At 40.1% G+C, this 12,976-nt stretch overlaps 1 protein-coding gene across 2 annotated transcripts in view; it reads left to right on the forward strand.

Moving 5' to 3' along the window:
* RELN (reelin) overlaps positions 1-12,976 on the forward strand; it is a 283,789-nt gene that overhangs the window by 243,836 nt on the left and 26,977 nt on the right. For both annotated transcript variants that reach the window (XM_071423955.1, XM_071423956.1), the window contains exons 43-48: positions 326-473; positions 3,779-4,037; positions 5,248-5,497; positions 7,765-7,933; positions 10,496-10,636; positions 12,365-12,542. In XM_071423955.1, the coding sequence (XP_071280056.1) occupies positions 326-473; positions 3,779-4,037; positions 5,248-5,497; positions 7,765-7,933; positions 10,496-10,636; positions 12,365-12,542 (1,145 nt within the window). The remainder of the gene's footprint in view (positions 1-325; positions 474-3,778; positions 4,038-5,247; positions 5,498-7,764; positions 7,934-10,495; positions 10,637-12,364; positions 12,543-12,976) is intronic.

Consider the following 12,976-nt stretch of genomic DNA (forward strand, 5'->3'; position numbering starts at 1 on the left):
CAACTTTGCCAGCCCTTGATTGCATGCTACCACTTTGGAACCCAAAGTTTCTTTATAGACCCAAGTATGTTGTTGTTACCTTAAGATAAATGAGGAAAGGTGAAAACCCTTGTGAATAACTGGAGACAAAGATCCCAGATCTCATACTTCTGGGTTTATTTTGTTTTGGTTTGTGTCAGCTTTCTAGAATACACGGCATTGGAAACACTGAATATTTCTCCGTCAGCGTGGGATTTTTAATTTATGTCTCTTCCTCTGGAAGTAGCACTCTTGCAGCAGGAGCACTTCAGAGTAAATCATAAATATGTATTCACTGTGTATTCAGGTCAGCTGGAGTCGGATAGATTCCTCCTTGTGAGTGGTGGAAAGCCATCAAGGAAATGTGGTATCATGTCTGGAGGAAACAACCTTTTCTTTAACGAAGAAGGTTTACGTATGCTGATGACTCGAGACCTAGATTTGTCACAAGCCAGGTAACACCTTTCAAAAGTTCTTTCAGGATTTCATTGAGGAAATGCTATACTGAAGAATGATACTGATGTGATATTTCTCTAGCAAAAGCAAGCTGACATCTTCTGTGGTACTCACACTAGCAAATGCTCCGTTTTAACCACTGTCACCATGATAAATTAAATTTAAATTGAACTTTAACCATTGCATTAACCATTTAAATGTTGCTTTTTTCCCCTTAAATAAGAATTCCGGAAACTGATGCCACACATTCAGTAGTTGATGCAAGCTTTTGTTTCCTAAATCCATAACATGAGAAATGCTCTGCTTTTCTTACAGTCTGGTGTATTATGAGCCATTACTGAAATAGGAGTATCTGCTGAAAGTATAATTCTTACATTTGTCATCTCATAATTCTTTCATTTCTGAAGCTTGTTTTTTTACTTATTGTGCACATTTGTTTCCAATAATTCACTGAGAAATTCCCATCAAGCTGTCACCAGCTATTGAAAACCAAATATTTTTAGTGTATTTACAGTTTATGGTGTCTCTTTACAGCCTGCAGAGGAGACATGTGATGAGTGAGACATGCTAAGCAAGACATTAAAAAAATTTATACTAATATGAAATAAACTCCATCCCAATTGTGAGCATGCTAACAAATAGGCATTGTTTTCTAATTTGTTCTGTATTTTAGCTGATATTCTTGTATTACTACTTTGGGGAGACTGCATTTCTTCCAAGACTTTTTCACTGGTCTCTTATAAACACCCTATTTCTTTCTGATGTTCTGTGGGAAACTTTTTAACAGGCATTTTATCTACTTTTTACCTGTCAGCATTGGTACTAAAGCTTTAAATGATGGTTTAATTGTAAAGACTCATGGTCAGTAGAAAGGCCTATTATCTAACCAATGTAAGTTCTAGATCAGCACTTAGCTAAACCTCATTGATTTGTAATATTAAGGACCCCTGTAATTTGTAAGATTCCTCACAGCAAACTTTTTTCAGAGCTTGGTAAAAATAAACCCCAATACTCAGCACTAATTTGATTTCTAGACAACTCTGAAATTAGAAGATTGTTTAACAAAAGATACAAAAGGTCTTGTAAGTTGCTCCATAATTTAACTAAATTATGTTGTCCTTATTGCTCATGTTCAAAGAACCATAAATTTATTTGTCTCTTCTCCATGATGGTCTGTAGCTGGATTTGCAAATATTGACCTCAAGGTGTTATGTGGAGATAAATGACTTCTGTCTTAGGAAAACAAGGCTGAACACTCAATTTCTTGTATATATGATTATGAAAAATAACAGTTATCAATAAATAACTGTATGTTCTTTCTGAACAGCAAGGCACACTGCAGTGGCATTGCTGGGAGCTGCTGTTTTGCAACCTAAAGTAATTGCAGTGGGATTTTCTACATTTGCAGACTGACTTTGTCAACCACCTGCAAAGCACAACAGATCTGGCTTTGACACAGATGTGCCAAGTTCCACAGAGGACTTGGGGAGAGGTTTCAATTTGTGCCAGAAGTGATGAGAACAACCATTTTTTTAAGGGTGCTAGACTCAGTAGTCACATTGAAACTTCCCTTTTCTTTATGAGGAGATCCCCTGAAGAGCACAGGCAAGCAGCCATGTCTGTCAGTGCTGCAAGCCACACTCAGCCCCTGGGCATTTAAATCAAGTGGACCCTGCAATCCACTGCCATCACATCTGTGTCTTAAAGAATTTAACACAGGGGACAGTTTATCACCATCATGGTGATACTGGTAGCTGAAACTGCACCACATGAAATATCAGTAAGGAGAGAATATTTTAGGTATCACAGCTGATCAAACCCCTTTCAATTCTGAATTGCTAGAAGAACATCCACACATTTGAGTGTTACTAGATTGACAGAAAACACTTTGCTTTTCAAAATAGGCAGAGCCTTTGCAAAATATCTTTGGGATAAGGAGATATTTAAAAATAGTGTTACCTATATTTGGGTGGGTAATTACTACATTAGTAAAATCTGAGATGTAAGAATAGCAATGCAAAGAAATCAGATGCCACAGAGACAAGGTCACCTGGGTTTATTTCCTTTGAATTATGTGGCGAATGTTGGAGTAAATCTGAGGAGGCAGAAAGACTTGCCAGCACTGAAGCAAATCCATTACATTTGATATGTTGATCCATGAGGGTACCCAGTGCTCCTTTACAGCACAAGCAATATGTTATGTCTGGGACATGGAGGTGGATATAATCTATAGCAAAAGCAGCTCTATCTAGTAGCAAGGGAAACTGTGAGTCGCAGTAAGGACTAGAATTAATTGACTTGTAAGCCCGGCATTTTATTGGAGCTTTGTCTGCCCAGCATCTCTGCAGCCTCCACTCCCAGCAGATCTACCTGCAGATCAAACCAGAACAAGATTTTTGATATAAAACTTCTTTTGCGCCATTTTATTTAACCGTGAGCCAGGCAGCACTAACGCAATAATAATTAGTACAGATAAAACACTCCAAAGCTGTGCAAAAGCTGTGCAAACATGAATTAATACTTGTAATATCCCTGCAAGCCCAGTAAGTAAATATCATTACAGCATGGCTCCCCCCACTCCAAGAGCACAGTGGAGCTATTTGTGAGCATCGGCTGACGGGAGGGATTTCGCAGTTTGATACAAGTCCATTGTGCAGCTTTGGAGAAGCCAATTAACTGGGGGATGAAAGCACTGCTGTCCCTGGGTGGCTGGGGCTGGCTTCAGGGAAGCCAGCACATTTAAACGCTGTAATTTAGACAAATTTCCCAGGCTGACAAAATGGACAAAATGATCCCTGAAAGTGAAATGTGCTTTGTTCTCCCGTCCAGATTTTCTCTGGTTTATGCCAGTGGAAAACTGGGATGCTTATTTTGAATTTAAGCATTTCAGCAAATTCGTAGCAAATTATGATCTACTTAGAGCACAGTTGCTTTTCTGCCACTAAAATCTGTACTCATGGGATACAGGGATAAAAATTTCACCCAGGATTATGTTTCTGATACTTGCAACACCATCTGCTGTGCAGACAAAAGCTGAAAACATAAATGACCAGCTTTGTTCAGCCTCTTATGCCTGGCAAACTACCACACAGGCAAAATGAATTTTTGTCATACCACCTGTCTGTCTAGTTATATTCTAGAAGCTTTGGAAAGGAAATCATAAGATCTCCTAAAGATGGCTCTTAAAAAGAGCTAGAAAATACAGAGCTAGTCAGTAGACAAACTCCAAGGCTCTCTGGTTCGCTGTGTAGGACGTTGTTTGAAAATAGATCTTTCTGGTGAGTGGCAAGATTTTTCCTGTTAGATTTGTGCAGTTCTTCATGAGACTGGGATGTGGCAAGGGGGTGCCTGACCCCAGGAGCCAGCCTGTGCTGCTGCAGTATTCACTCAATGGGGGCCTCACGTGGAGCCTTCTCCAGGAGTTCCTCTTCAGCAACTCCAGCAACGTGGGACGCTACATTGCCCTGGAGGTTCCCCTGAAGGCTCGTTCCAGCTCCACCCGGCTCCGCTGGTGGCAGCCATCCGAGAATGGGCATTTCTACAGCCCCTGGGTCATCGACCAGGTGAGCAATCCCTGTGGGTGGTTCTTCTTTTAACACAGTCTTAGACTGGATTCAGTCCTAATGTTTCCCTTTTTCTGGCATGTATTGTTTCACTGAGACAAGCAAAAATGCTTAGTAAAAAGATATTTAGAGCACAATTGCTGTTTGATGAACTCATGGTTTTAATGCGCCATTTCCATGGAGCACTGATTGCCCCATGAATTTCCTGGAATTTTGATTCTAGGAAAGTATTTTACACGTGTGTAGAGCCTCAGGTTCACATTGCAGGAGGCCTTACCACACAGAATGCAAGTCTGATTTCAAACTTCAAAAACCTTCATTTAAAATGTATCCAAATATGTAATTGGCTTGGTATTATGTAACAGAAAAAGCCTATAGAAAAATATCAATCTTGTGAATATCAATATCAATTTTATGAAAATAAAGTTTCGTATTGGGATTTTCTGCTATAAAGATTATTATATTACTTTGTATGACTTGGTATAAATCACAAATGATTTACCTCTAAAGTGATTATGCTCTAAGTAGTGTCATTTGGTTGTCCAAGTACAATTTGCTTTAATATTTATTACTCTTTTTTAAAGAAGTTAGTTCAGATTGTTAGGAGAAACCTAAGCAGTCATTTTAATATTGTGGTTACAAAATTTTACTTCCCATCCCTCTGTTTAGAAGTTAAAAAATACTCATTGTTTCGATATCTTCACTGAATGTAGTTATATTTGTTCAGAGCAATCAGAAACTGAATTCAGAATAAGAAATGAAAAATAATTCTATCTTGCTTACTATTGAAGAGTAAAACGATGTTTTAGTCAGTGACAAAACAGAGGCTATTTCCCCACTTCTATCAGCAGACACAATCTGATAGCAGCACACCAGATAATAGAAGAGCAGAATAATCACTAGGAAAGTGCAATCACTTTGTTTCTGGTAACAGTTTTTCTGTGAGCAGTTTTACTTCATTGAGATTGGAAGTCACCTCCCTGAATTTTAGATTTGTACAGCTGAGCCAATCTCTTTCCTTTACAGGAAGGAGATACTCCCCTTTCTCATGGCCTAAATTCTCTACTAAGTAATGTTGTCAATTTTGGACCAGCAGAATAAATACACAGAGTATAATCTTCCTCCCTCGGGTTGCTATGTCATTTATATGCTTGTGAAGACTCCTAGACATTTCTCCTTTTCAATAACAATTTCTTTCCTAATCTTTCAGATTCTTATAGGAGGAAACATCTCTGGCAATACCGTACTGGAAGATGATTTCACCACGCTGGACAGCAGGAAGTGGCTGCTCCACCCTGGCGGGACGAAGATGCCGGTGTGCGGCTCCGCGGGGGACGCGCTGGTGTTCATTGAGAAAGCCAGCACCCGCTACGTCGTCACCACCGACATCGTTGTCAATGAAGACTCTTTCTTGCAAATAGATTTTGCAGCTTCCTGCTCTGTCACAGATTCCTGTTATGGTAAGGACTTCTTAGTAATCCCTGCCATTCCTCTTCCTCCACTGCAGGGAAAGTTCACTTGTTTTCTGGTTACATTATTCATCATAACAAGAGCTGAGAAACAAAAGAAAGCATGTTTCTGTTAGAAATTGTAACATCAGCTTTTTTATTCCAGGTGTCTGAAGCCTAAGATAAACTGAAGTAAATCATTCTCTGTGAGCATCTAAGTTGCAGTTCAATCAATCTCAGAAAAAGACTAACAGCTGCCTTACTCAAAAAATCCATTTAGTAGATAATGTCCACTGCTTGGGGTGGTGCTGTAATAATAAGCAGCTGGGTGTTCCAGCACATGTTTCTTGCTTTGTGATTTTGCATTTTCAGTGTAGTCTCAGTTCTGATCTCACTTGTACCCATATATCTAAGAAATCATTTATACCAACATACATCTGACACTTGCTAAGGCAGCATCAACAGCAAAAATTTATATTGTCCATATGAAATAATAAATATGTGTAGACCTGTATGTTTCCATGTACAAATGTGTGCATATATACTAGGCACATGTGTATACATCTGTTTATGTATACATAATGATGCAATTTTTAATTACCTGGCTTTCTCTTTTTCATAGGATGTCTATTGAGTGCACAGACAGCTTTTATATGTGTATATACACATATATTCATATACATATATATTTAAATGAATAAAAACATGTTCTGTACTCATCACATCAAATACACATCACATGGAAATTCAAAATTATGTGAATTTTAGGGCACACGAGAAATAGGGTTTTCTTAAAACAAGCTTTTTAATGCTTGTTTTACACATCCTCTTAGAGTAGGGGTTTGAGGTATAGGTGTTTTTAATGAGGACAAGAATACAATACAGTGCATCATGTGGTATGTGTTAATTTACTGGGTTGCTGAATTTTCCTCTACAATTCTATATAAAAATGGAAAAAGGTTTTATGTGAAGACCCAGATTTATCTTCTCTGATTTTGCTAATCTGAAGCTACTTACATGCTTAAACATTTTTCTTTCTTTTTTTATTAAGAATACTGCTGTATCTTGAGATCATCTCTGCTAAGTTTAGATGCATTTTGGTGACTGAGCCATATACTGGCAAAGAAACAGATCCTTATTTTGTTGGGGGGGTTTGTTTCTTTGTCTACAACCCTTATCATTATCTTAACTTCATATTAAATTAGGCAGGACACTACCTAATCATGCTTCCAGTCATGATGAGAAAAGCGTTTCTTTTGGTGAGGGAAATTTAACACTAAAAACTCACTTACCCTTGTTTGTATCTACTTGTCCTTGTATTTCTATAGCACTGTCCTCTGTGCTGAAACATCAAGTAGGACTGATTGGGTGATTAAGGGTCATTCCCTGTGCACGAGGGTAGAAGAAATGGGTCTGTTAGTAATCAAAAGAAGATCACAGATTTATCACCCCTATCACTGCAACCACGCTCCATGTTTTATACAGCCAGCTCAGCCAGAGTACCTAGCAGCTGGAACATTTACTTCAAGTACCAGCTCTGCACCTATTATTATTTACATTTTCATGGCTGCATGAAAGTTTGACTTGAAGTATTTAGTGAGCTTGACTAACCTTTAATTTTCGTAATAAAAGCTTATAAGCCATAAACATCAAAACAATGAAATTGCTGATTTTCGCTGAGAAATGAATACATTAGTTTAATGTGGCTAGACTGTGTTTGAATGGAAACAAGCTCACTGACTAACAAACTCAAATTAAAATTGTGCTGAATAATTAAATGAGCTGGTCTGCAGGAAGGGTGGAAGGCTGACTAAGCCATCTTGTGACAGAGACAAAAGTTTGAATTTGAGTGTTGCTCTGCTTTACACAGCAATCACATCCAGCTGAATCTCACTCTTCAAGCCTGAAAAACAATGTTTGGTGGTCATGGTGCTGCCAGATCATTTTCTTGCATGCTGCAGCTACACACATTGTCTTGATTTAATCCTGCAATTTAATGTTGGCTCTGTGTTTTCATCTGTGGTGCCTTGAGTTAGGTGGCAGATGTGGAGATGTGCTGCAGACCCCACCTGAGCCATACCTGCTCAGCAACATGTAACACACCCTCCTGCACTGCCACCAAAGGAGGTAGCTTTGTGCTTCTGACACAAGGGCTTGAAAAGTTCTGGGTGGTTATTTTGGCAGTTCAGACTTGTGATACTGTCTGGGGTTTGCATGTTATTATAGGCCTATGGATATAGGTTTCTAAATTAAATAACTAACCACCTTTCCACCCTTAGCTATTGAACTGGAATATTCAGTGGACCTTGGGTTGACTTGGCACCCAATTTTGAAAGACTGTCTTCCCACTAATGTGGAATGCAACAAGTACCATCTCCAGAGGATTCTCATTTCAGACACTTTCAACAAGTGGACCCGGGTTACTTTGCCTCTGCCTCCCTATACCAGGTAACTCCCTCTGGATTTCTGCAGAATAAATCTAAAACCATAACTAGGTATTTATAATGTCATGATACATTATGGAGTTTAAGCAATTGTACCGTGTCCTTTTTGTTTGGTCCATGTAAATAGCAACAAATAAGTATAAGTAAATGAAGCTCTATCCTACAGAAATTGCAAACACAGGTGGCAAGGGCAGCAGGTTCTCAGCATTATTTGACTCCACAGCTTTGCTCCTCCTGCTGAGCCTTATCTCCTCACATAGACTTAGGCTGAGCTATCTGCTGGCTCAGAAGTATCAAAGCACAGGTAGAGCCTTGAGATGGTTGTCATGAAAGACGCCACCAAAGGCACATACAAGTTTGGAAACAGAGACCTTTATATTTTAGCAATTGTACTGAAAGTGCCTATACAGTTGCCAAACATTTTGACATTAGTAATGAAAAAGTCTGTGGTCTGTTACTAATCATTTGGGGCATCTGGACTCTTCTCTATCTTCTGTGCAGTTACATCAAGTAATAGCACTTTTTTAGAACTTCTTCCCAGCATTAATTTTCTGTGCTTCCTCTTTGGTGCAGCTTTGCTACATATCATCTGTAAAAATCCATTACCCTGTCGGTTCTTGTATAAAGACTGTAAATTTGTGTTTAGAGTAGCCTTTCTGGGGTTGAATGGGATAAATCAGGGCTGGGATTGATGTTCCAAATCAACTGAATTTGGACCTGAAAGGAAGCTACTACCTGAGGTAAACTCAGGTTTATAAATAACTGTGATTTTGAAGAGTTTCTTGAGCAGTATATGTCACAAGAAGTCTGATGCCCTACTGAGGCAAAAATTGTACTTCTGTCCAATCCCATAATTGTATTTTTTGGCTCAAGTAATACAATTTCCCAAAGTTATTAAGACAGGCATTCCATGGGAGAGGTTATTACAACCTTATCTCATGAGCAAGAGAGATGTTGAGCTTTAGGATAAGAACAGTGTAGCTAATAGGCCTTTTAGTCTAGATGCAATATAATTTTTATGCTGCTTTATTATTTCAAGCTGTGTAATAGCAGGTGTGTGTCTCCAGTTGTTTATGCCTGTATGTTTTAGGCACATGCAGGCTGTGTAGTCAGTAGCTTGGCCTGGTGCTCACCACCCATGTCTGTGCAGCCTCTTAGGGCTCCTGTACTCCAGAGTGCTACCTCACCTCTGGCCTCAAAATGCCATGGACACTTACTTTTAACTTGGAGCCAATTTTAAAATGTAAATGCAAATACAAAGCTTCCCACAGGAGCATCAGCTCCATGAATTGTTAGTGATGTGCCCAGCCAAAGCACACAGTGTAAGATATAGGTGCTTGTCTTTATTCTGAAAGGACTTCCTCACAATTTTTATGTTTATTTTAAAATGCTGCTTAGTGAACAGCTGAGCCTAGAGCAGTAGGTTTCTCTTTGGAGAAACAAGTTATTTATTCAGCTCATGCAACATTTTCATAAAGAAATAATTCATGGGAGAATAATGACCTAATCATATGAGATCCATTTTTACAACAAATAGTTTTTGGAGATTTTGCTGGGGTTTTTGGGTGGGGTTTTTTTTGGTTGTTTTTGTGTGTGTGTGTGTGTGTGTGTGTGTGTGTGTGTGTGTGTTTATAATAATTTTGATTTCTCTTTGAGATTCAAAAGAAAACAGGCTACAAAAAGTTCAATGCTGCCATCTAGTGCTGTACCACAAAACAGGGATTACCTTGAATTAATAGTTACAGAAATTCTTCTCCTCACAGCTCTTCACTCACAGTCTACACCTGCATGAGCTCAATAACTACTTGGTGTACCCTGACTGTTTTGGATAGATTTTCATCATCTGTCTTGGGGGCTGAGACACTTAATTCACATATAGGGAGCTGAGCCCATTTTAATCAACAAAATGAATATAACTTACTAAGTAGAGCCAGGATCACACTGCAGATAATTTCTTGGCGTTTCCAGCCAAGCCCTCGTTGTAGAGGAGGGAAGAAACTGCAGAGCCAGGGTCATGCTGCAAGCCCTGCATGGGCCTTCTCACCTGTCCCCAAACCCACTCCTTAGAACTGCTCTTAACATAAGTGTTGGGAGAATTCACTGAGAAAAAGCCAGGTGAATTTGCTGCCTTCAATTTATTGACTGGCTCAGGATGAAACTTGGAGGGTTTGGATTATTCTGTCTTGATCCAGCTCCAAGCTGTCCCTCAGGTTTGGATCTGTGCTGGGACATGGTCATGACTGGCCTGATCTTCTAACTGGGAGCACCACCTTCTTCCCACCTCCTCTCCACTGCACCAACCACGGCCTGCTTGCTTTGCTTTCACCAGTGATCCATTTCCTACCTTCCACAATCTCATCTTGATACCAAGCACCTGTGCTTTGTTCTGTTCTCGAAATCTGGGCACCCTTTTCTTGGAGGGATGTTGTCATTGTCAGAAACCAGCCCTGAGTCATGCTGGTATCCAACAAATCTCCCAAGAGCAGGCTAGCCTTATGACTAATATTTCCTTTCAATCAAAATAAAGATTGCCTTACAGAATTCTGTTTTTTCTTTCTCTCCCAAGGTCTCAAGCTACTCGTTTCCGCTGGCACCAGCCTGCTCCTTTTGACAAGCAGCAAACGTGGGCAATCGATAACGTCTACATCGGGGACGGCTGCATAGACATGTGCAGTGGCCATGGGAAGTGCACACAAGACAACTGTGTGTGAGTGCCATCTCTTCCCTGTCCTGCCCAGGGCTGCAGCATTTCACTCCCCCTCTGTCATTCTGATGAATTTGCAGGAAAAACTGTGATATAATTCTACAAAGGAAGGTGGATTTTGCTGTTAAAACTGAGCAGGGCACTGGGTCCACTTGGGAATAGAAGTAACAAGCAGAAGGGGAACTGCAGGGGTTGGCCCTGCCAGACCTCTGACTGTCCATGCTCCATGTCCAAAGCAAACAGTCCTTTCCTCAGTGGCAGTGCATCACCTCTGCCCTTGCCTCTGCTGCATCAATTCCCCTCCCACCAGGTAGGGAGAGGGCACCCCTTGAATTTGCATAGCCCCCTAGAGACATACAGTCCTGGAGCAAGTGGATAGGAAAAAAACCCTTCCTCCACATAAAAGTCACTTCATGTGAGTAGATGCACAATGACCTGTCCTCTGCTTAGACTAAGGAAGTCCTTTATCCTCCATCTATTGATTTTCCATATTGGTTTTATGGATGCTGCCAGCTTTGTCCCTGAGCTTTTTGGAGTGACTAATTCTATGGAGCTAATTACAACGATAATTAAACCAACATAATGGTGTCTGTTTGGTCACTTACATCAGCACAAGTTAGAAAGAGAATCACTTTTTCTTTTATATTGTTAATGTAAATTCAACCAATGCTCTCATTTCACATTAAAAAAAAAGACACAAGCCCAAGCATACACCATAACATCTCTATTAATACAAATTAGCATTGGTTCCAAGCTTAATTTACTCCATTTGAGATGATTAGATATAATTGCAGAACAATTAAGGATTGACTCCTTGTTCCCAAGGGATTTCACACCACGTCCCTGTGCTCTTAACCTGGTGCAGGGTGCAGAGAACCTGGGCTGAAGGTGAGACATATCTACTCAGCAGGATGTATGCCAGTTCTTCACAAGGCCAGATTTTGCTTTTTGACTAGTCTTGATGGTCTGATGACTCTGCTCCATGGTAGGGTTTGCCAGGAGAGGCAGACTGGCTTGATCCTCAAACTGTTTGCATAACAATCCCCACAGAGTCCTGCAAAGCTAGCAAACAAAAACCCCCAGATTTGCCTGTCTTGGCAACAGAGAAATACCTTCCAGATGGATGTATTGCTTTTTTTCCAGCCACAAATGGCAGCAGGAATGGGAGAATGGTTGTATGATTGCACTGTGACTGTATTTCTTAGAAATATATTTCACTGCAGAATAGACATATTATTGTGTTCTCCTCTATCCTGATAACACTGAGGTACGAAGACACATGATCCCTGGTGAAATCTCATTGTAGCAGAACACAGCTCCAAGCTGTTATCCAGTCTTTGACACATTATAAGAGGGAAAAAAAAAAGGAGAACTATATAAAGATAAGAAAGCATCCATCTACTAAAATTTTACAGAAACTTGAACTTTAACATTAACAGGACATTTTTAGGTTTGGCACATTCTATTGGTTTATTTATCCAAGCACAATGTATTTCACTGCTTTTACTATGTTTGGGAATGTACCCTGTAATAGAAGCTTGAATATAGACTGTACAAAACCTTCAAAAAAGTCATTTTTGTTTCATATTAGCTACAAAACGCCAGATGTTTGAAACCCCCACATACCAGTTGTGCACTAGTAAATGATGCCCCTCTGCAGAATGAGATGGTACCTTAATAACATGCAGAGCCTTTGCCAGCTGATTTGTGCATTTGTTTTGCTCTTTGCAGCTGTGATGAGCACTGGGGTGGGCTGTACTGCGACGAGCCAGAGATCCCCCTTCCCACACAGCTGAAGGACAACTTCAACCGCTCCCCCTCGAACCAGAACTGGCTGACAGTGAACGGGGGCAAGCTCAGCACCGTCTGCGGGGCCGTCGCCTCAGGGATGGCTCTGCACTTCAGCGGGGTGCGTGTCCAGCTCGCTCCAGTTCACACTATAAGTGGGACTGATTTTAAAAGTGAAATAGCAAAGCATTTAAGAAATAACAGCATGACATGTCAGACATATAAAATATTTATTTTAATTAAATCATTTGCCTGGATGAAGGTCAAAGTCAAACAGGTCCTACAGATTAGGGTCAGCCAGAAACACTCCAGGAAATCTGACACTGTGTTGTTCCTTGATATGCTGCAGCTAGGCAATTGAGATATAGTGTGTGTGAGGCCTGTAGATGGGCCCTTGAAAGTGGAGCTGGTAGGTTAAAGAACAGTATAAATATGTAGACTTTTAATTTTCCTCTTAAGACTCTCCTCATAGCACTTTAAACTTATCGTCATTATATTGCAAAGGTTTCACATTGTTGTCTCCTTAGTGCAAGAGTTTCAAACCTCCTCGATGTT

This window comes from Agelaius tricolor, unplaced genomic scaffold (assembly GCF_023055355.1).
Source record: "Agelaius tricolor isolate 1412-34295 unplaced genomic scaffold, bAgeTri1.0.p SCAF_3, whole genome shotgun sequence".
Classification (NCBI taxonomy): domain Eukaryota; kingdom Metazoa; phylum Chordata; class Aves; order Passeriformes; family Icteridae; genus Agelaius; species Agelaius tricolor.